At 38.4% G+C, this 22273-nt stretch overlaps 1 protein-coding gene across 1 annotated transcript in view; it reads right to left on the bottom strand.

Annotated features, from left to right (window-relative positions):
• Positions 1–22273, bottom strand: part of CNTNAP2 (contactin associated protein 2) — a 1382613-nt gene that overhangs the window by 1124475 nt on the left and 235865 nt on the right. Inside the window, exon 4 of the mRNA XM_047837856.1 lies at positions 12469–12616. Within this exon, the coding sequence (XP_047693812.1) occupies positions 12469–12616 (148 nt within the window). The remainder of the gene's footprint in view (positions 1–12468; positions 12617–22273) is intronic.

Genomic DNA, 22273 nt, shown 5'->3' with positions numbered 1-22273 from the left:
AAAGCAAGTATAAGAAGCCACTTGCCCAGTCTCTAAATTCCTTCTGTAGCATACATAAATACAGCTGACACAGCAACTTTAAAATAGTACAAAACCCCTAAACATCTGATAAATAGTAGGTTGACAGCAGGGAAGAAAAAATGTTGCAGGAGGCTCTACATGCTGTCTATTTGACTAAGGCTAGTAATTAATACAATCCATGTAGAGATATTAAGATCAGATGAGCACATCAGATTTATACAAATAAAGGTCTTAACCTAAAGCTCAATTTTACCAATAATTTCAAGAACCATCCATCACAAGGCTGTGTGGGATGAAGCCTAAAATTAAGGCCCAGTATTATGTGTACTCTGACATCTGAGAAAAGTCCAGAGTGTCTCCAATGGTCTGACTGCAAGTTCCCCCTACAACTAACTATGCTCCTGGGAAAAGGTCCCCTAGCCAAAACCTTCCCTTATTCTCAGGATCAGGCATAATTTCTGCTTATTCTTGAACATTTAGGTCGTGAAACACCTCCCTTCAACACCTCAGTGATCACCTAGCTCATGAGTTATTTTCCAGGGAGTTATGTTCATAAATCCGGAGAAGCTAAGTGTGTTTAGTTTGCCATAAACATCCTGAAACAGGTTCGTAACAGGAATGCTCAACACATTCCACCGATAAGAGCTTTCGTCCTAAAAAAGTTAATTATTTGGGAGTGCAGGGGGCACATTTATCAGAACATTAACAAAGAGATTGGTCCAAGGGACCTGCCTCCTTCCCTAGGATCATTCTCTCATTAACTGGAAGTGAAATGGAACAGAGGGCAGGGGTAGGCTCTTCAACTCCTCCCCATCCACCAAAATGAGCATGAAAGACGAAAAAAGACGAATACGACACTATTTGGAGCTTAAGAAAATATTACATATATATATTCCAATGAGAACCGGAGTCTAAAAAAATTGTGATAATTTTTTCAAGTCTAGGTATAAAAAATCTGATACTAGTCTAAAAGGAATAAAGTTATTAAATGTTTTAAAATGAATGATATTTACTTTTTAAAAAATATACCCAAATAATTTGCATTGCTAGAAGGTTTAAGTCAGCATACTAAATGATTATTTTATTATATTGTTACTTTTAATTTATGAGGGTGATAACTGCCGTCTTAAATATTTGCTTTTTTCTCCCTAGCTAAGCTAATTTAAATAGGTGATAATTAAGACTAACAACTCAAGAGTAAAAGCTAATAAAAGAATCTCTTAGTGTATATTTGCAGTATTTTAAATTTTACTTCTTTCCTCACATTACTCAGGAATTATAAGTGAAACACTGATGGACTATATAACTATAATTTTAACTTGCATATTCTTTGCAAGTATGGATTAACATATACGTAAATGGTAGTTAAAATATCTCAGGAGCTGACATTCCTGGAGGAAACACACCGAGGTTGAAAAACTTTCTGTACCAAAATGCGAGAAAGCTTGAGCTGTGTTATTTGTAAGCTGTCCTCAAATGAGTGTGTTATGATGACCAGTCCTTTAAATTCCCCTGTTGGACATGTGGGATGTACAAAAGTGTTGATATTTTTCTTGCTGAATATCTCCTCCTATATGTTCTTATAGTGAAAACTGTGGGTCAATTTTTATAGTCTTTAGAATCTACAAAATAATATTTTCTGTAGGCCATGACTATGACTATAGAAAGTCCTTGTGGATGGAGAAGAAAAGAATTAGCCAGAAGAGAGAGGTATCAAATGACAGGAAAGGAGCAATGCTTCAGATTTTTATGCAGCGTTTCTAGGTATGCAATTAACTCACTTATGCAACTCACATAACCCTGTGGATTTTGGTTTCCTCATTAGTAAAATAAGGGATTGGGCTGGGAGGTCTCTTGGGAACTTTTTAAAGTTCTTGTGCAGTATACACGTGACTCTTTGTATTAATCAAAATACCTTATTTGTAAACCATGCTGAAGCGTGGTTATTTTTCACTATTTTCTTCTAATCTTCAACCAGTTATCGTAATATGTGTACACTTTGGTTTAAATATGTATTTTTCTTGGAAAATTATTTCATGAAGAGAATTCTCAACTAATATTCACAATGAAAAATAAATCCACTCTTTTTCCACAGTTGAAGTATACTGTTACTCCTAATTCAGAATTGCAAACAGGTACGATTATATGTTATTCTCTGTCAATAATTTTGGTTTACTTTAAATCAACACTGTTGATTTTATATGTGAGCTTTGAAAATTCTTGAGAGTATTTTAAATTTATATTTTTGTAGTAAGCAATACAATGTAAATCTAACTCTAAATCAATGACTAAGTAAATATTTCTCCAAAATATGAACTAGCGGTCATGTGTGACTGTCTTGTATCTGAGGAGAAACTTACTTACACTTGCCATGTTTTCTCATTGAATAGACTTTTAGAAAGTAACTACCTCCCAAGTAAAAGAAACTATACTGAAAAGAAACAACCAAATGCTGATCGCATGCATCTCCACAGACATGAAAAATGAGAACGCAATTCTTTGTTTTTCATGCCATAAATTTCCATTCAACGCAAATGTCACCCTCAAATTCCAATCCAGGAATGAGACCCACCGAGTATTTATCAGACTATTTATTATATAAAATGGCATATATTATATAAAATGATAATTTATTATCTTTAATACCTATACCTTTGAATTTACATTGCTCAGTAAGTAAAAACCATAACACAAATGATCTCAAAAATATTTTCCACCTGCTACAATAAGCATCAGTCACTGCATTATCACCATGAAGTGAGACCCAATTAGATATAGAGGGATAACCTTTCTGTTACAAAGCATTCCAATTCCAGTTTGAAATGCAAACTACTTTTCAAAGAACTAAAGAATACACGTGCTTGAATCTAAGTTCCATTTTTCTTAATGGCAAGAACACATATCAAAGTTATTTTTTGTCTACCTGAATACACATTTAGGAACACAGCATGTCCTGCATACATAACATACTACCGTGGCAATTATAATTATCTCTTTACCCTGTGTAACTTGACTTTGATAGCTGTTGAATCTATTTTTACATTGATTTGTTTTTATTTTCACATGAATCTGGATATAAAGTTCAAATTAACTAATAAGAGTGGGGTATGTTTCCTCTGATGATAAGCAATTTATGTATTTATAATTTACGAAGGAGCCTCATGAAATTGTGGTTTAAAATAATCTTAACTAGAAATAACACAAGGTCTCAAAACTTTTAAATTAGAAAAAGAGATACTAAGGGGTGCATGGATGACTCAGTCAGTTGAGCGTCTGACTCCTGATTTTGGCTTGGGTCGTGATCTCGTGGTTCATGACATTAAGCCCTGTGTTGGGCTCTGCGTGGACAGCATGGAGCCTTCTTGGGATCCTCTGTCTCTGCCCCTCCCCTGCTCACACACTCTCTCTCTCTCTCTCTCAAAATAAATAAATAAACGTTTTAAAAAAAAAAAAAGAAAAACAAATACTAAATCCTTTGTTTTATTTGACTCTTTGGTACATTTATGAATACAGCACCATTCAACAGGGTACAACAGGATCATACCCTGCTCAACTAATCTATCCAGCATCAAAGAATAATCAATTTTCACTGAGGGAGTAAGTTAGGTCTGCATCATTTACATCTGATAATAGTTCAGTTCAGCAAACATGACTTGTGTAGAGTCTGCTAATGGACAAGATGCCAATAATGAATAAGATAACAGTGTCTGGCCTCTCCCCCAGTACCTCATAGTCTGCTATATTTTAGAATGCTTTGATAAATATTTCACTGGAGATATTCACATAGTATAATGTGAGCAAAAAAAAAATACGATTCACTCTGGAAATTCAGAGAAATCTTCTTGTTTTTAGTATTTATCCTTATTTTTGAGAAAGAGCATGTGAGCGAGCAGGGGAGGGGCAGAGAGAGAGGGAGAGGATCCCAAGCAGGATCCATGCCGTCAGCCCAGAGCCTGATGTGGGCCTCAAACTCACAAACCATGAGATCACAACCTGAGCCGAAATCAAGAGTCAGATGCTTAACCAACTGAGCCACCCATGTGCCCCAGAGAAGTCTTCTTGTTGAAAATTGCATCTCAACTAAATCCTGGAAGATCAGAAAGTGAGGAGGTGATGGGGTGCCTGAGTGGCTCAGTCAGTTGAGCATCTGAGTTTGGCTCAGGCCATGATCCCACTGTCCATGAGTTGAGCCCCATGTAAGGCTCTGTGCTGACAGCTCAGAGCCTGGAGCCTCCCTCAGATTCTGTGTCTCCCTCTGTCTCTGTCTCTTTCCCACTCACGCGTTCTCTCTCTCAAAAATAAAATAAAAACATTAAAAAAAATAAACTGAGGAGGTGAAGAATGGAGAGGGCTTTGCAGTCAGAGAAGACATGTTGGAAGAAGGCGGGTTAAAGAAACAGGGCATGTAGTAGGAAACAGGAATAGTCTGTATTACTGGGGCATGAATTACAACACAGAGGGAGATAAAGCTGCAGAGGTACTAGGAAGGGCACTGTATTTCAAGCTAACACCTTGGACTTTATAGGCAATGGAGCATCATTAAAGTGTTTCAACCACAGGTGTGATACGGTCAGATTTGCATTTCAGATTTAAAATTAGCAAAATCTCGACAAATAGAATTCAATAAATGCTAATGGGATTGATGAGTCTGTGTCACAATTTATTGATCCCCAAGCAACATAAAAAATCTTTTATTCTGTGTGTGTGTGTGTGTGTGTGTATGTGTGTGTGTGTGAAGAACACAAAATACAAGTAACTGAGGCCCTTTTATATTATGCAAAATCAAATATTTAATTTAAATAGGAAAACATGGGTAGACTTCCAGAACTGCTTATTTATTTCTCTGCTGAGCTAAACTGATCTGGATAGAAACTGTTACCAATTTTAATGAATACACATGTTCTCCCAAAATTCATATCCACCCCAAAACTCAAAACATGGTCTTTATTTGGAAATAGGGTCTTTGCAGATAAAATTAGCTACTTTAAGATTACGTCATACTGATTCAGGTGGATGTTAAATCCAATGAGTGGTGTCCTTACACAAGGGCCATGTGAAGGTACAAAGACACTGACACACAGGGAGGAACACTATTTCAAAGTGGAGGCAGACACTGGAATGATGCACCACCGGGTCAAGGAGCACCAAGGATTCCCAGCAACCACCACAACTTGGAGATGCATGAGACGGTTTCTCCCCTTGAGCCTGCCCTCAGAAGGAGTCACCTCTGCTAACACCTTGATGTCCAACTTCTGCCCTCCAGATCTGTGACAGAAGTAAGCCCAGCTGTCTTACACCACAGTTTGTGGATCTAGGCAACTGACGTGCATGCACATGACAGCACCTCTGGCCTTGGCAGCATGGGAACTGGGAGAGTCAGCTGCGGTCCCTGTAAGAGGATGACCTCATTTGCCCAGCAGGAAAAGGACAAAACACTGTCTGTCTCTTTGGATTTGGCTTCTCTTACCCCTTTCTCCTGCTTTTTCTGGTGCTTACTTTCCACCATGATTTGCACTGGGCGATATATCTAGGCTTTATGAATGATTCATTGAAAGTGAAGGCATATATAAACATTAGTTTAGCTGTGTATGTCTCTTGGCTTCCCAAGGCACTGACCTCACTCTTAGGAAGACTGGTCAAAAGCTAATACAGGATTTGTCACCAAAAATGTTCACTGCTTCAATCAGTACGCTGTGTGGGGCTCTTGTAAAACGAATGTTTGAGCACTGCAGCCATAAATGGTTTTTAAAAATTATGAGAGTGAGATTTCTCCCTTCTGCTTCATGTGGTCCCTCTGGTACAGAGCAAGATGAGCATCGGTGTGTTGGGAGAAGGCTTACTCAGTGAGAAGACGTGGGGAATATTACTCCGTTTTAAAAATAACAGCATGCACTTGTTTCAACTAAACTTGAGGGAAAACTGAATGGAGAGGGAGCAGAATAATTTCCAAGAAGTTTAGAGTCATTGAAGTTGGAACTCATATTACCCTCAAGACAAGTCAGGAAACAAAACCTCAGCAGAAGCCCTAAAGGCTTCAAAGTAGTGGCCTAGAACTAAAACCTTGTCCACCTGGAGCAGAGTGAACGTTTTATTTGCTACCCTGAGAAATGTCTAATTTCTCAGATGACAAAGTGATCACGGAGGAAGTGCACTGGGGGACGATGACAGGCACAGGGGGGAGTACAGTGGGTGCTCTCCAACAGAAACAGTGCTCATACCGAGATTTCTCCCTCTCTATTTCTGCTGGCAAACTTTGAGATACAGGAAGCATAACCCCATTCCCTAACCTGGAACTTTAGGACAGACCTCAGATAAATCCTCTAAGGGGTTGCTAGAAAGATGAGAGAATGCATTTCTCTCCCACAGGAGCGATCAAAGCCTAGTTTTTCCTTGCCGGGACCCCAGCATACACAGTTCTGCTACTCTTAATGGGGAAAAATGGAAGGGTGTATCTGACTGACATTTCCACCCTCAAAGATCCATTATTCTTTTTCTCATTGAAAACCCAAAGTTTTTAAGAGTCTCTTATGCTTTGGCTCTCTCCCTCTCTAACCTCTTTTTTTTTTTCTTCCCCTCCCCCATGGACTAGAGTCAACAAGTTATATTTTAAAATTCTTCAGGACTGTGTGATTGGTGCCCACCTTATATTTTAAAAAGCTACAACACTGTGTAATTGGTGCCCACCATTTCCTGCCACCCTTTGCAACCCAATTGGTCAATACAGCCTTTATAAGACATTCCCAAAGCTTGTTCAGGGCCAGACTTTTGGGACCTGTTGTATTTCCCTGTCTGGCCCGGCTGTAATAAAGTTGTTTTGATCCTGAAAAAAAAAAAAAATCCAAAGTTGTTGACGCATAGTTCCCTAAGCCTAATATCTTTATATATATATATATATATATATATATATATATATATATATATATATATATATGGTCATATATATGGTCACATATATATATGGTCATCTTTTTTTTTAAACATTTTTTTAATGTTTGTTTATTTTTGAGAGACAGAAACAGTGTGAGCAGGAGAGGGGCAGAGGGACAGGGAGACACAGACTCTGAAGCAGGCTCCAGGCTCCAAGCTGTCGGCCCAGAGTCCGACGCGGGGCTCGAACTCAGGAACGATGAGATCATGACCTGAGCTGAAGTCGGACGCTTAACCGACTGAGCCACCCAGGCGCCCCTAGAAGGCCATCTTCTAAAGGCCCACACTGGCCTGAATTCCGCTACAGGTAAATTTAAATCACAATACCTTTGGGAAAGCTCTCCATCACAAATAGGTTTAACACATATTTTTATTATAAACATGTATTCTTCTTGGAAAAGAGATAAATACAATATGCATTCTTCAAAAATAGATAGACAAAAAATAATCTGATCTGGACATTAGTTAGGAAAATGGCCCAGTTAGGGATCTGGTGAGAGAAATGACTAGTCATCAACTTTCTGACAATAAAGACAGCTTCCAGGGTGATTAAATCGATTTTTCCAAACTAAGGGAAAAATTAGACACTGACATTTAAAAATGAATGTTATCGATACTTTAAACTATAAAAGGACTTGAAAGAAAATAATAACATACGGATGTTTTGGTTCTTCTAATCTATACCATCCAATATAGTAGCCAGCAGTCACACTACTTAAATTCAAATTAAATAAATTAAAATTAAATACAATTTAACATGTAGTTTCTCAGTTGTCTGAGCTACATTTCAAGTGCTCAACAGGCAAACTTGAGCAGTGGCCTCCAGCAGGTCAAGGACATTTCTGTCTTTGCCTGAAGTTCTCCTGAAGAGCATTACTCTAGAACTATTTTCATACCTCCCCCCCCCCCCATACTGGTATTGATGCTGGTATAGATTCCTGCCCCTGTTGTAACAGGAGCGTTATAGGAGGCTAGGAGTCCCAAATCAGTTTCACTGGATTCGAATCAGTGTGTCAGCAAGACCTGAATTCCACCAGAGGCTCCAGGGGAGTATCTGTTCCTTTCCTTTTCCAGCTTTTGGTGGCTTCTGACATTCCTTGACTTACAACCGTATCACTGGATCTCTGCCTCTGTGGTCACAATGCAGCCATTTTCCTATCCGTGAATTCTCCCTCTGTCCACCTCTCATGAGGACAGAACCCACTGCTTTAGAACCCACCTGGATAACACAGAGCAATCTCCCTTGTCTCAATAATTAACTTAATCATATCTACAAACACAATATAACATTTATAGTTCCAGGGATGAGTAACTCGTATCTCTGGGGCCATTATCCAATTTACTTCAACCTACTACAGTGGCATTTTTAAACTTCTATTTTACTTTATTTTATTTTATTTTATGCTGCCGATTCATCATTTACTCCACTGGCATCTACTGGTATAATGTTAGTACAGTTTCCTAAAGTGGCAGACCCCTCTCCCTCCCCTGCCACAGAGGGACTTAACACTGGAAAAATCTAGCTTCCTATTTAGCTTCAGGTATTTTTCCCCCTTCCCATCTTGTGATTTCCAGAGCCCTCACCAGATGGAAAAGCCCATAATAGCACTAGCACACGACTTTACAGATCCACTTGCAATGAGTATAGTACATGCCCTCATGTTTTAGGCCACACCCAGGTCAGCGCACTATTTACCTTTGGGCAAGCTGCATTTGCCCTTACTTTGAGTTCTAAAGTAACCCCACTGATGGTGTTGGTTTTAAAATAATTAATTTTATGGGGCTCCTGGGTGGCCCAGTGGGAAAAGCGTCCGACTTCAGCTCAGGTCACGATCTTGCAGTTTGTGAGTTCAAGCCCTGCGTCAGGCTCTGTGCTGACAGCTCAGAGCCTGGAGCCTGCTTTGGACTCTGTCTCCCTCTCTCTCTGCCCATCCCATGCTCATGCTCTGTCTGTCTCTGTCTCTCAATGATAAATAAGTGTTTTAAAAAAATGTAAATGATTAATTTTAGGGGTGCCTGGGGGTTCAGTTGGTTGAGTGTCCGACCTCAGCTCAGGCCATGATCTCTCAGTTCATGGGTCCAAGCCCCATATCAGGCTCTGTGTTGGCAGCACAGAGCCTGCTTGGGATTCTCTCTACCTGCCCCCCACATTTGTGCTCTCTCTTTCTTTCTCAAAATAAATAAACTTGGAATGGAATGGAATGGAATGGAATGGAATGGAATGGAATGGAATGGAATGGAAAGGAAAGGAAAGGAAAGGAAAGGAAAGGAAAGGAAAGGAATGGAATAATTATTTGTAAAGAAAACCATTTCAAATTTTTTTAGATATTTAGATACATTTCTAGAGACTGTAACAAGAATGAAATTTTAAAAAGAGATCTGGCTGTAAAAACTACTCAGAACAATGAGAAGATAGATCAATAAGAAGAAACCCAATAGAAACATGGGCAAAATTCTCCAATAAACACTTCAAAAAGAGGGCCTATAGATGACCAACAGGCATAACCTCTTTAAAAACCAGGCAAGTGTTCCCTAAAACCACAATGAGATAAAATAACACCCACCAGAATGGCTACGACTTTCAAATCAATAAAAAGTGCAGGAATTTGTGAAGCAACAGCAACACTAGGACATCGGCCGTGGAAGTCTGAACTGATACAACCGCTTCAGGAAAAAATTTGTCATGATTGACACAAGTTAAAGCATACAGATATCCTAATTTAGCATTACCTATTCCTAAGTCGACACCCATGAGGAATGTTTACAGCAATCTGACCCAAATGGCCAAAAACTGGAAACAATTCATATGTTCATCAACATAAAATGAGTAAGTGTAGAATATTCACACACTAGAGTAACATTACTAATGAATATCAACAAATCCCTCACATGACAGCGTGGCTAATTCTCACAATTACTGTTTTGAACAAAGTAAGTCAGGTGAGAAATAATGTGTACTTTAGGGTTCCATTTGGCTCAGCTGGTTGAGCGTCTGACTCTTGGTTTCAGCTCAGGTCATCATCTCACAGTTCGTGGGTTTGAGCCCCGAGACAAGGTCTGTGCTGACAGCATGAAGCCTGCTTGGGATTCTCTCTCTCCCCCTCTCTCTGCCCCTCACCAGCTTGCGGGCGCTCACTCGCGCTCGCTCTCCCTCCCTCTCTCTCTCAAAATAAATACACAAACTTAAAAAAACAGCAGTAACCGCAGGGGGCCTGATGGGTGCTTGTGGGGTATCCATTCGATGCTTTCATTGACTTGATGATGGCGGCCCAGGTGTTCATTTTGTCGGAATTACGAGGTGGGAAAGAGGCAGCGGTAGCGAGCCCTGGCACCACACGCACCACACCAGCCGGTTTTCCACTCAGCTCTGTCATGCTGGCTTAAGTGACCTTTCACCTCCGCTATTCTTACCCCAAACACTATTCCTACATTAACTGTTCCCCTTTGCCTCTCATACCACGTTTTCCTTAATCACTGTTGCATTACTAACATTCAGCACATTTCATGACACATAAAAAGTGCTCAATAAATAATTATTAATAAAATAAATTACACACATCATGGTTCCCATGAAGAGTGTTACATATTTTTCATTTACCAAAAGCTGAGCATGCTGCTTAGAAAATCCGTCGTGTAGAGAAAAATTTCACATTTTGTTGTGGCTTTCCCGATGTGCTGACAGTTAGAAAATGTGTGAATACAGGGTTCTGTGTCCATAATACCCAGACACACAAATAAAAAACCCAAATTTATGTTAGGGCTCATTTTAGCTCCTCCTGGCAGGTTAAATCTTCCTCCTGAAGAGCCACATTCTCCTGAAGAACTAAATCTGTATGTCTCTCCATTCATTGTATTTGCTATGCTAAAGTGATGACCAAATAAAATAAACAAGTAGGGAATTTTTTCAATGATCTCCATGGCCCCTGTGCAGCAATCAGTTCAGTTTGCACATAATGATGTTCCCATGAATAAATAAATAGGATTTGGTCATCACCACGGCTACCATTTTCACCAATCTCTGTAACTAATTCTTACAGAGCTAAAGGCTTTATGTGTATTTTATTATAAACTACCAAATGTTGGTTAATTTCAAAAAGCCTGCCCAAGAGGACACCTGCTGTCTTCTGGTTACAGTGAGCTCTTATTTTTCTGGATCGATAGGAAGGGGTAGGAGAGTCTAACAGGAGACTCCTTGCATGAGGCTAATATCCCAATTCCCCATCCCGTCCCTATCCAGCATTCCTCTTCCCCCAGCGGTAAGAGGGGAAAAATAACTTCCTAGGAGGGGGAAATATTTCACCAGAGAATTCATATTTTAAAGCCAGTATTTGCAAATCATGTATTTGCAGACTGAACTCACTAGCTAGTGGCCTCAAAACAGCTCAAACGATCTTTAAAGTAATTCTGTGTTGGCAAGGCCTTCATAGAAGCAAATAAGCAAAGATAAATCTTCTGTGATGAACCCAGCATCAACCTCGGTCCCAAAGAAGCTCCACAGATCAAGTTTCAAGGAAACAAAAGTCACAGTGAGGAAGATGAGGAAGCCCGAAGATAGGGAGAGGCAGATAAGAAGGCTAGGCTATCGGAGAAGAAAGAAATGAAGGGGGAGGAGTAGGAGGAGGAAATCAGCAAAATGAGTAAAAGAGAGACCACAGAACCACAATCCCCAAAGTCCACATATTACAATCACTAGATCTATCCATCTATCTGTATTTATATAATGTGTGTGTATACACACACACACACACACACACACACACGTATATGCATTTACAAGATATAAATAAAAAGTTTAAAATATTTACAAAATACAAAAAAAGTTTAAAACATAATTAAAGGACAAATATTGTTTTAGGTGACCGAGTCAATTTTTATTTTTTTAAGCATTTATTTAAACATTTCGTGTTTAATTAAAAAATTTAAATGCTTATTTAAACATTATTAAAACATTAATGTTTGCTGAAACATTAAAAGAAAATTTTTTTGACCTGCGTCAAAATCAAGAGTTGGACGCTTAACTGACTGAGCCACCTGGGCGTCCCCAAGTCAATTTTTAAATGAAGCAAATAAAACTTATAGACATGTAAAATATCAGTGACATTAAAACTTACTGGTTAGCTTTAAAATAGTAAAAGGTGTAACCAAAGACAAGTGGCAGGACGTCCTCGAGAATGTATCCAAAATCCATCGCAAATTATCAAAATGATGGATAATACTGCAAGTTTCTGCTTCTTAAATATTTCATAAGACTTTGGGCAACTTAATTAATAAGCTTTGCCATTTAGTCTACTAAACAAAAATCAATTCCCGAATCCTTTGTTTAAGGTATTTTTTATATGCCTGTTTGTGTAAAAATGTAAAGATATATTTTAACATACAAATAACCTTGCATATTGTTCATATACAAAACGAGGGAGTTTACCGTCAGAGAAAGCAAGTCATGTGAAAGAATCAAAAACAAACAAATTACTAAGTCAATGAAGATGACAAAATCAACCGCGAATTCCAAAAGGTACTCACAGTAAGAACAGCCATAGACCTCAACTCTGAGCCCAATGCGGCCTTCTCCGTTCCAGTCCAGAGGCACTATGCGCACATAGCGGGCAATGACCACGTGCTGCAAATCATGCCGTACCACGCCGTCAGAATTGATGTTCCCAGGAAATGCCTGGAAAAAAGGAAAGGGGTTAAAAAAAAAAGGAAGGGAAAACATACTCTGGAAACAACCACGTTTTCTGTGTGCTAAAATAAACTTACATTTTCTTACCCAACGGCAGGATTTTATATTTTCTACGATCGCCAATTTGAAAAAACTACTATACCCCCTTAATTTGAAAACAAGTCCGGTTTTAAATGGGAAGTAGGCCAAAATTTCCACAGGCCGTTTCAAAGGAGAAAATACACATGTATGAGAAGAATGAAACACTATACGGTACCCAATGCAGTATCCAGTCAACATTTAAATTATGAGTGCTAATATTCTGCATTTCATTGCAAACTATTTTTCAGACTCCAACCATATTTCTTGCTTTCTAAAAATCTTCTCTGCATTACCTTCTCGTGACACCATTAGAAATGTGAAAATTTTCTCAATATCAGTTATATAAAAAGAACAGCTGAACATGCCATGCAAGTGGCCACGGTTTTCTACCTTTTATTGGCATAAACACATTAATAGAATTTACAAGTTAATCAGAAATGTGTTCATTCCAATCTTCCTCATTTACAGAGGATTCTATCAAAAAAGTGATTTCCCGGAGCACCTGGGTGGCTCAGTTGGTTAAGCATCTGACTCTTGGTTTCAGCTCAGGTCATGGTCTCACATTTTGTGAGCTCGAGCCCCCTTCGGGCTCCATGCTGACAGTGCAGAGCCTGCTTGCGATTCTCTCTCTCCCTCTCTTTTTCTGTCCCTCCCCCACTCGCTCTCTCTGTCCTTCTTGAAATGGATAAAGATAAAAATATTTCAAAAAAAAAACAACCTCTATTCCACAGTAATTATAGAGAAGATAATACAGGGAACACAAGATGTCTAGAGCCATAGACACTACACTCAAAATGATCACAATCTAATAATAGGGAAAACATCAACTTATAAAATTATAATTCAAGGAAGATTTAAAGCAAGAGACCATCATCATTTAGAAGATGTAAGTCAAATAAATGAGAAATAGATGTTTGTGCCATTTCAAATATCAGGTGTTTTAATTTCATACATATAATCTAGTTGTCCCTATATATTGAGTTTTTGTAATGGTGCATGCCGCATGACATCCTCTTTATATTTGTTTATATGATCTCTTAAACACTGAAATAAAAAATTTTAAATACAAAACTTCCCTTTTTTAATCACAAAAAATTACAACATAAGTACCATATTACATTACTAATCTATTGTACTTTGACCTGAGGTTTTTGAATTACAAAAACAGAAATTTTACCTTTTACAAAACGATTTTGTAACAATTTTTTGCATACATAAAAGTGATAAGTAGCAAATAAAGACACGTTTTTGACAAAAAGTACATAGTAGCTTTGAAACAGGAAGTTCCGGTTTACTTTCGCACAACACAGCACAACTGACTCAATTTGTAGTTACAGGGTTTGTTACCTGATCGGTACTCTTCAGTCACACTCCTGGCCTCCAAAACACAAAAAGTGCAATGCAAGACCTACTGATGTAGGGCACATACTGAAAGATTTCTTCAGGATTTAAGCTATTTTGTCTAACATTTAGATGTCCCAACAATCTGCACGATGGGTAATATTTGGTCTAACACACACAGATGAACGTGGTGAAAACTGGATGGTCTTCAGCGATGATCTCGTGTTCTCCTGGGCTTTCTCATCCTAGCTGTGTCTACCATTGCCTTTTCAGAATGGCCACACCTTCCCTCAAGCCTTCACTGGACATTATTTGAGCTTTATGTCAGGACTGTTAACGCTTAGGTAGGGCACCTTCTTTGTATCTTGCTGACAAAATTTGATCAAGAAATACAGGGGCGCCTGGGTGGCGCAGTCGGTTAAGCGTCCGACTTCAGCCAGGTCACGATCTCGCGGTCCGTGAGTTCGAGCCCCACGTCAGGCTCTGGGCTGCTGGCTCAGAGCCTGGAGCCTGTTTCCGATTCTGTGTCTCCCTCTCTCTCTGCCCCTCCCCCGTTCATGCTCTGTCTCTCTCTGTCCAAAAAAAAAAAAAAAAAAAAAAAAAAAGTTGAAAAAAAGAAATACAGTAAAGGGGTAGATATCTATTCTCGCCCTTCTCGGCAACCTTCTTTTGAGTGACAGCATCTAGCTTTTCTCAAAAATGTTGTCTGCTGTGTACTCTTAATCCACCACAATCAGGAGGAGCAGAGGCCACACTATAGCCCCAGGGTGGCCGCCCAACTTTATGAGACTTCATTTTAACATGTGTGGCAGAATAATTCAATCATACATGTGTTCATTTACTGATCCGTTCACTTATTCATTTACTTAGAAAAAGGCTAAGAGCCTCGATGGACAATATATTGTTGAAATCACTGGGGTTACAGAAGTAAACAACACAGAGTTTCAGTTCTCATGGTATTTGTTTTTAAAGTACATAGTGGGGCAGCAAGTAAATACAGAATGAATACACACACACACACACACACACACACACACACACACATTCATTCGACACTAAGTTGCATTATATGTGTATGTTGGTACATATTAAATTACATGCATAGGAGAAAGAAAAGCCAGAAATGCAGATGCCCTGAGCATACTTTGCATGTTCTGGGGACAGAAAGGAAACCAGTGCTTTTAGAGCACGGTCAAGAAAGGAAGAACAGGGTAGAAGATGTTGGAGAGGTGGAGGCCAGAGCAAGGAGGGCCTGTAAGCCATGATAACGTTGTGTATTTCATTTTAAGCGTCCTGGAAGGAAATCCATCGGAGAGTTTCGAGCAAAAAAGTTACACAACTTAGGGGCACCTGGGTGACTCAGTTGGTTAAGCGTCTGGCTCTTCATTTTGGCTCGGGTCATGATCTCATGGTTCATGAGTTCAAGCCCCCGCATCAGGCTCTGTGCTGTCAGCATGGAGCCTGCTTTGGATCCTGTCTCCCCCTCTCGCTGCTCCTCCTCTCCCACTCTCTCTCTCAAAAATAAACTATTTTTTTTAAGTTACACATCTTATAACTGTTAAGAGCACGGCCACTAACATCCCCCTCCCTGAATAAAGTGAAGTTCCCAAGAGAACAGAAGACAATAGCATAATGCAATAAATAGAATAGTAGTGGATGGAATGATCTGGTGAAAAAACTCCCAAGGACTGGGGTGGTTCAGGAAGAAGGGAGGAATGGGGGTGTGGAGGTGAGTCCTGAGAGAAGAGACAGGACGCTTACTACGATCTGGATCCCAAATGAGCCACATGGGAGAGGAGGAAACAAAACAAAACACAGAACTACTGGGAATTGGCTCTCCTTCCATAAAGGCCCTGCTGGTCATCTTGCTATTATAAAGGGATGGACGTCAGAAAAAGACAAAGCAGGCACATCTGCGGAAACATGTCAGCCTCTAAATCCAGAACGTACTGAAGGAAACCCTTGGGTTTTTGATTCTTTGCCTTGTTTCCTCATTTTTTTCTGATTTTTTTTTTTAAGCAACTGAATAAATACCGACAAATACAAAGATATTTGAACGGAAAGATAATTAGAGAAGATTTAGATAAACTGCATTTAAGACTTCACTATCACACTGAAAGGTCAAGAGAATTTGAGACATTTAAGACAGTGCCGTTTTACTGAAGGTGAGCTTCGCAGAGAGGGCACATTTATTATTTATGAACAAATGCGTATCCTATGGTATTTTCTTCAGTGTTCACATCATCAGTAAATTGGGATTTTTTTGCACTTCTTTTCATTTCCAAGCATATAGACATTCAAGACATTATTTTCACTGAAGTCTCAAACATGTCAAAAGAGTGCCCGTGTTACCCATCACTGCCTTGATATAAAGGCATAAATATATGTGAAATGTCTCCTTTCATACAGCAGCATTTGGAAAAGTTAAGAAACATCAGAAGAGACGCAACCATTGATTTAATAAAAACAACATCTAATCCTTATGTATCCCTTTAGTATTTAAAGAATCCTAGTGCACACTGCATTGTTGGGGCCACATGGAAAACTCTTCAGTTTGGGAGCGCTGCTATTTTTTCAAATCAGGAAAACTCAGTCTCAGAGATGTTACTGGATGTCGAATAACTAACAAAGTAACAATCATCATGCCCATGCTGACTTTTGTTTGAGAATCAAATTTTCAGCTGGGAATAAAGGTTTTCTATTTAGGCACAACATGTTTTATTTTTAATATTTAATACTGCATATTTGTAAATACCAAATTTAAGGTTTCATAGATAATTTTGACACCACGTTTTGGATGCACATTTGATTTCTGGCCCATTTGTTATACAGCATCTGTGCCCGCACTGCCCTATTTCTTCAATTTTATTTCCACAAATTTTGACAAAAATTGGTATTTTCTTTTCTTACGCGTTTTCCCCAACCAGGCTCCCATGGTGGCCATCAGCAAAAACTCCTCTGCAGCTTTTAATAGAAATAATTAAGTTTGGATCACCTTGTTTACTAAAAGGAAAGAAAGGCTGGTCTGCTTTAGCACATCTTATTTCAGTGGCAGTGAGCACCCTGCCAGAGGTCTCGAAGCATTGTTTTTTCACATAATCGGACCCACATCCACTTGCAGTGTTTCACATGTGAAAACATGTGAAAAGAAAGAAAACACAAGCTAAAACTGTCAGCTTATATTTACAAAACCTTTTAGAACTGGAAATCTGTATGGAAAATCGAAAAATTAAAATGAACGAAACAATATGCTTTTAAAATTCAACCTTCATTTAGACAAATGTCACACGATAATACATGTTTTGTGGATATATGAAAACGACTTGACAAACTCATCACCGTAAGACTGAAAAATCAACATACAGGAGCTTGTGAATTGTATGTCACGGCTATTACAGGTCCTCTACTGGCTGTGATTGGCACATAGGCTTAGCAGGGTAGGGTTTTGGGGTTTGTTTTAGTTTTTGTTTTTTAACTGACCTTGCATTTATGTAACCTGTGAGGCTTTAAGCTTAGTAAAGCTAAGGGCAGTACAATTTGAACCTGTGCTGCCACCTGAGTGTAACTGCCCTATTAATTATTTAAAAATACAGCCGAGGGGGGGTGGGAGAATGGGGAAAACGGGTGAAGGGGACTAAGGAGGGTACTTGTGGCGATGAGCACCGGGTGATGGATGCAAGTGTTGAATTACTGTATTGCACACCTGAAACTAATACAACACTGTGTGAACTGACTGGAATTGAAATAAAAACTTAAAACAAAAATACACAGCAAAGAGAATTTTTTAAAAACACATTTTGAGTTATTCAGAATGCTAATTTTATCATCTAAATATCGCTGAAGTTTTAATAACCAAAAATTTCCCCCCATGTGCACTGAATATTCATTCTAGCTTCATGGCCTAAGAGAGGAAGAGGCCAATTTTTTCTGTAAAGTAACAAACAGTTAGTATTTTAGGCTTAGCAGTATCTCTCCGTACCATATCCTTCTTTTTCTTCTTCTTCCTTTTTATTTTAACAACACTTAAAAAACGTAAAAACCATCAAAGCTCACAGACTTTAAAGGCACAGGGACCAGAGTTAGCCCACAGGCTATATAGCTTGCCAACTGGGGTCTCAGAGAATCTTTCAAATTGATGAATCTTCCCCTCAACTCAGAAAGGATGCAAAAGTCTAAAATCATCGAAAAACTTTTCAGCCACTTGGCATTTAAAAACCAATAAACTTTGGGAAAGCATTCTGTCACCCCTTGAAGCATATAATTTATCAGACTGGAGGAAAATATATAAGGATTTAGAAATATGCAGTGTGTGATGCATGAACTAACACTTCCCTCGAATTCACTATTATGGGGTCTGAAGTGTAACTTATGAAGGATTTTACGAGAAGAATAAATATGTGGTCCTCACTAAAACTTCACCTTTCAAGAAACCTAAAATGAAGGATCGCAAGCTTCTATAGCAAATGAGTAAGACTGTGCATCTTCCGGCAAAGGTTTTGTTTAAGACTGAAAAAATGTGTGCGCCTGCCACACACAGCTATTGTGCAAGTAAGCCTCGGAGGAGATCTTAGTACTGCTGACAAGTTCCCTGCCTGGGAAATAATGTGAGAAAAACAACACACACGAATATTTCCTAATGTGAGAGAGATCTTATTTTCCTAAAATATGAAATATCTCTGCTGCAATCGAAACATACTGACTTTTCCTGAAGTGGATGTTCATAAACCTGTGATCACTATAATCACTTTTCTTTAAGTGGGATTTTGTTTCTTGCCAGATTTTAAATTTTATTTTCCCCATGCTAACACTTTATATCAAAATATAGAAATAGATTTCCCATTTTGCAGCCTTGATGTGATTCGCCAGGCCTGGTCACGCTCTGTGCTGAAGCAGGAAGAAAAGGAGACCTTTCATAAAATACTGCATCTGTCACGCTCCAGCTCTGGCTTTGTACCTCAACTCTCTTGTCTGTACAAACTTGGCCTGCAGGACTCAGCTCAGAGGGTGCTTCCTGAAGGCAAGGACATTCCCTGACCCTCACTCCTCAATTCCCCACTGCTCTACAGGGGTCCTCATAACATCCCATACTTATTCTCTCCACTCAACTGAAATGCCTTCATTGTGTTTTTAATCAGCCACCTAAGGACATTTCAGAAGTATGTTAAGTCAGCTTTGAAGTCTGTGATCAAACCTCTGGTCCATCACTATATGCCATGCCCATACACACTGGTTGGTTCAATGAGTATCCATTTACTGCCTCATTAAATGAATGAATAAAAAGCATTTCCTAACCTTCACCTGTTACTATTTCGTAGGTCTTGTTATTTTTGGATGTATCAAAAGCCAGTTCAGTAACCACCCAGAGTAAATTAACTACATTTTATAATATCCTAGAGAGAAAAAACAAAAACAAAAACAAAACCCTAGTCTGATTCAAGACCCTAGGCTAATCAATAAAATTTTAACAGAACCATAGGGACGTCATTATAAGTATGTAAAGTGGAAACCACAGAGATCATGCAGAAAAAGGAAAACGATCAGGCAAAAATTATGTCAAAATCAGGGGATAAATGCTAGGAGAAAAGTGAAACTTCACACGCATACACACACACACACACACACACACACATCAAATCTCAGATGTTCACATGGATAATCCACTCGAACTCTGCTAAAAACATACCCTTTGGATTGTGGCAAATCCAACTGTTCAAGCATTTCTGAAATTTTATGCTATATCATATTCTATATATCAATTCATATGCTATATGAATTTTTATGAATATCATAGCATTTACTATACTGAATAGTAAAATTGTATATGATCACTTGTCGTTCTCCCAATAAGTTACAGATTATGTAGGCATCAAGAAGGTTTTTTTTTTTACAAATTGCTGTATAATTTATAAAGGTAAATTGCAAAGATCTTAAGGGAACAGTTTGATCAGTTTAAAGAATGCATTCACCCATGCAAACTCCTCCCCACCAAGATACAGAACATTTCTATTAACCCAGCAACCACCCTTATCAGTGTCCTTAGTCAACACCCACCTTAGTTAACAGGAACCCCAACCCTATGCGAACACTTCTCCAATTTCTATTACAAGAGATTAATTTTGCCTTTTCTTGTACTTCTTATCAAAGTGATCAAACATTACCTTCACTCAGAGTAACATAGATTTCACCATGCTTTTGTGTGGGTCCATGGTTTCTTTCTTTCTACTGCTAGGTACAATTTTATTGTACAAATACCGCACAACCGTTTATTTAGTCATGTTTCTGTTGAGAGACTCTAGGGCAGTTTCCAGGTTCTACTATTATGAATGAAATCGCTGTGAGCATCTGTGTAAATGCATAGGAGAAGACTTTCTGAGTCACAGAGTAGATGCATGCTTAAATTTTTAAGACATTGCCAAACTTTTTCTTAGTACTTATAATATCACACATGCAGTTTAAATCGCATCAGAGAAATCTGTTGTGTATTCTTTTTTTTCCTCTACTATATATTTTATTGAACTTAAATTCAACATTTTATGCATCTATATTATTTTTCTCTCCAAACTTCCCTCAGTTTTTCTTCATCTTATATATGAAGCCATAAGAAAGGATGAAAATAATTAAATAATCTCAGTTGCCTTTTTTTGGTCAATATTTGAAATAAATACATAGACAAAGTAAGAAAAACAAAGGCAGTGTTACCAAACTTGACAGTGCTCAAATACAACATAACTGACAGAAGTTTGGAGATGGAAATGTTTGAAAGAACATAGAAAAAAAGGACACAATGGATAATATCCATGTGCTTCACGTGAGTCAGGAGATATTACCAAAGCTCCACAGAATAGCAAATCCACTTACTAGTATTAAAAGGAACAAAATTTTTTAAAAAATTAAATATTTGATATCATTTCTAAAAGCAGGCCAGATATGGGGGAGACGTTAGCTAACTACAAACTGATCAAGAAGTCAGCAGCCCATAGGTAATTTCTAAGTAAAGAAGTAAACAAAATACTATTTAAGTATATAGGGGGGGATGGAACCAGAGAGCAGAAGATATTGGGATGCGGACCTTTGCTATTTAAATGAAATTCTTTTTGTGATATTTGATTAAAAATATTTATCCATATACCACTTTGATGAAGACAAACCACAATACTTTTTGTGGGGTTGTGTTTAAAACTCTGGCTCCAAGATTCCTGGCATTCTACTCAGATGGAGACACAATCAGTTGTGAGGTTCATCTTGTCTGTAACAATAAAATCTAGCCAGTTGCTTAAAGAAGCATAAGATTCCTGTTACAGAGCCCAGAAAGAAATTTCTCGAACGAGTCCTCTTGTAAAGGGAACCATGCTACACAAGGAACAAAATGCTGGATGACATCTGCATAAGCAGATAACATGGAATCTCACAGAGGTTTCTTCAGGTTTACTTCAATGTAACCCCATGGAAAAATGCCAAAACACAATTCAGAAAACAATTTTACAATGGTAATCAAGACTCTAAATGTAGGTATTGGCTGTCTGCTGACTGGCTTAATCTAGAAATAGGTCAGAGTATCTAGAAAAATGAATGGATTGTACTGCCTTCAGATTCTCCTCTATAAACATTGCTCTTCTCGAGTATTTGATGTTTCAATAGCAATGAATTTGAGAATATACTTGGATGTACCCAGAGCATATCTCTTCCTAAGTATGGAACCAAATGCTTTCATAAACATAGGATCAACTTTTATTCAGGGTGAACATGAGTATGAGCAAAGTAAATTGCTATTTTTAAACTGTGTATTTCAAAATGCATAATTCTTCATTAGGATAACTTTATGTCATGAGATATTAACAATTTTGATGTCAAATGTATTCTCAGATTCAAACATTAATAATGTCTCTATTCTTTCCCACTTTAATATACCTACACTTCCTACCATTTTGATACTCTATAGCAAGATTAATACCTGGTAATATTTCTTCAAGATACAGAGAAAAAGCGGAAATAACAGACACTTCCTGGGTCTACAGAAGCTAATTTTTTCCCCAATATATTTGAACTGCACCTTTCACAGTGGAGGGGGGGGGGCGGTGTATAAAAACAACACTTTACATTATATTTCTCCATTTTGACTAGTTCTAGTTTTCTACCCCCTTCCACTACAAAATTTCTCAAATAAGTGGACTGTGCTCTGCATTTCTCTTTCTCTACACACTAAAGCTTCAGCATTTGCTCCCT

Source organism: Prionailurus viverrinus, chromosome A2 (assembly GCF_022837055.1).
Source record: "Prionailurus viverrinus isolate Anna chromosome A2, UM_Priviv_1.0, whole genome shotgun sequence".
Lineage (NCBI taxonomy): Eukaryota > Metazoa > Chordata > Mammalia > Carnivora > Felidae > Prionailurus > Prionailurus viverrinus.
This window is presented reverse-complemented; position numbering and strand designations above follow the sequence as displayed.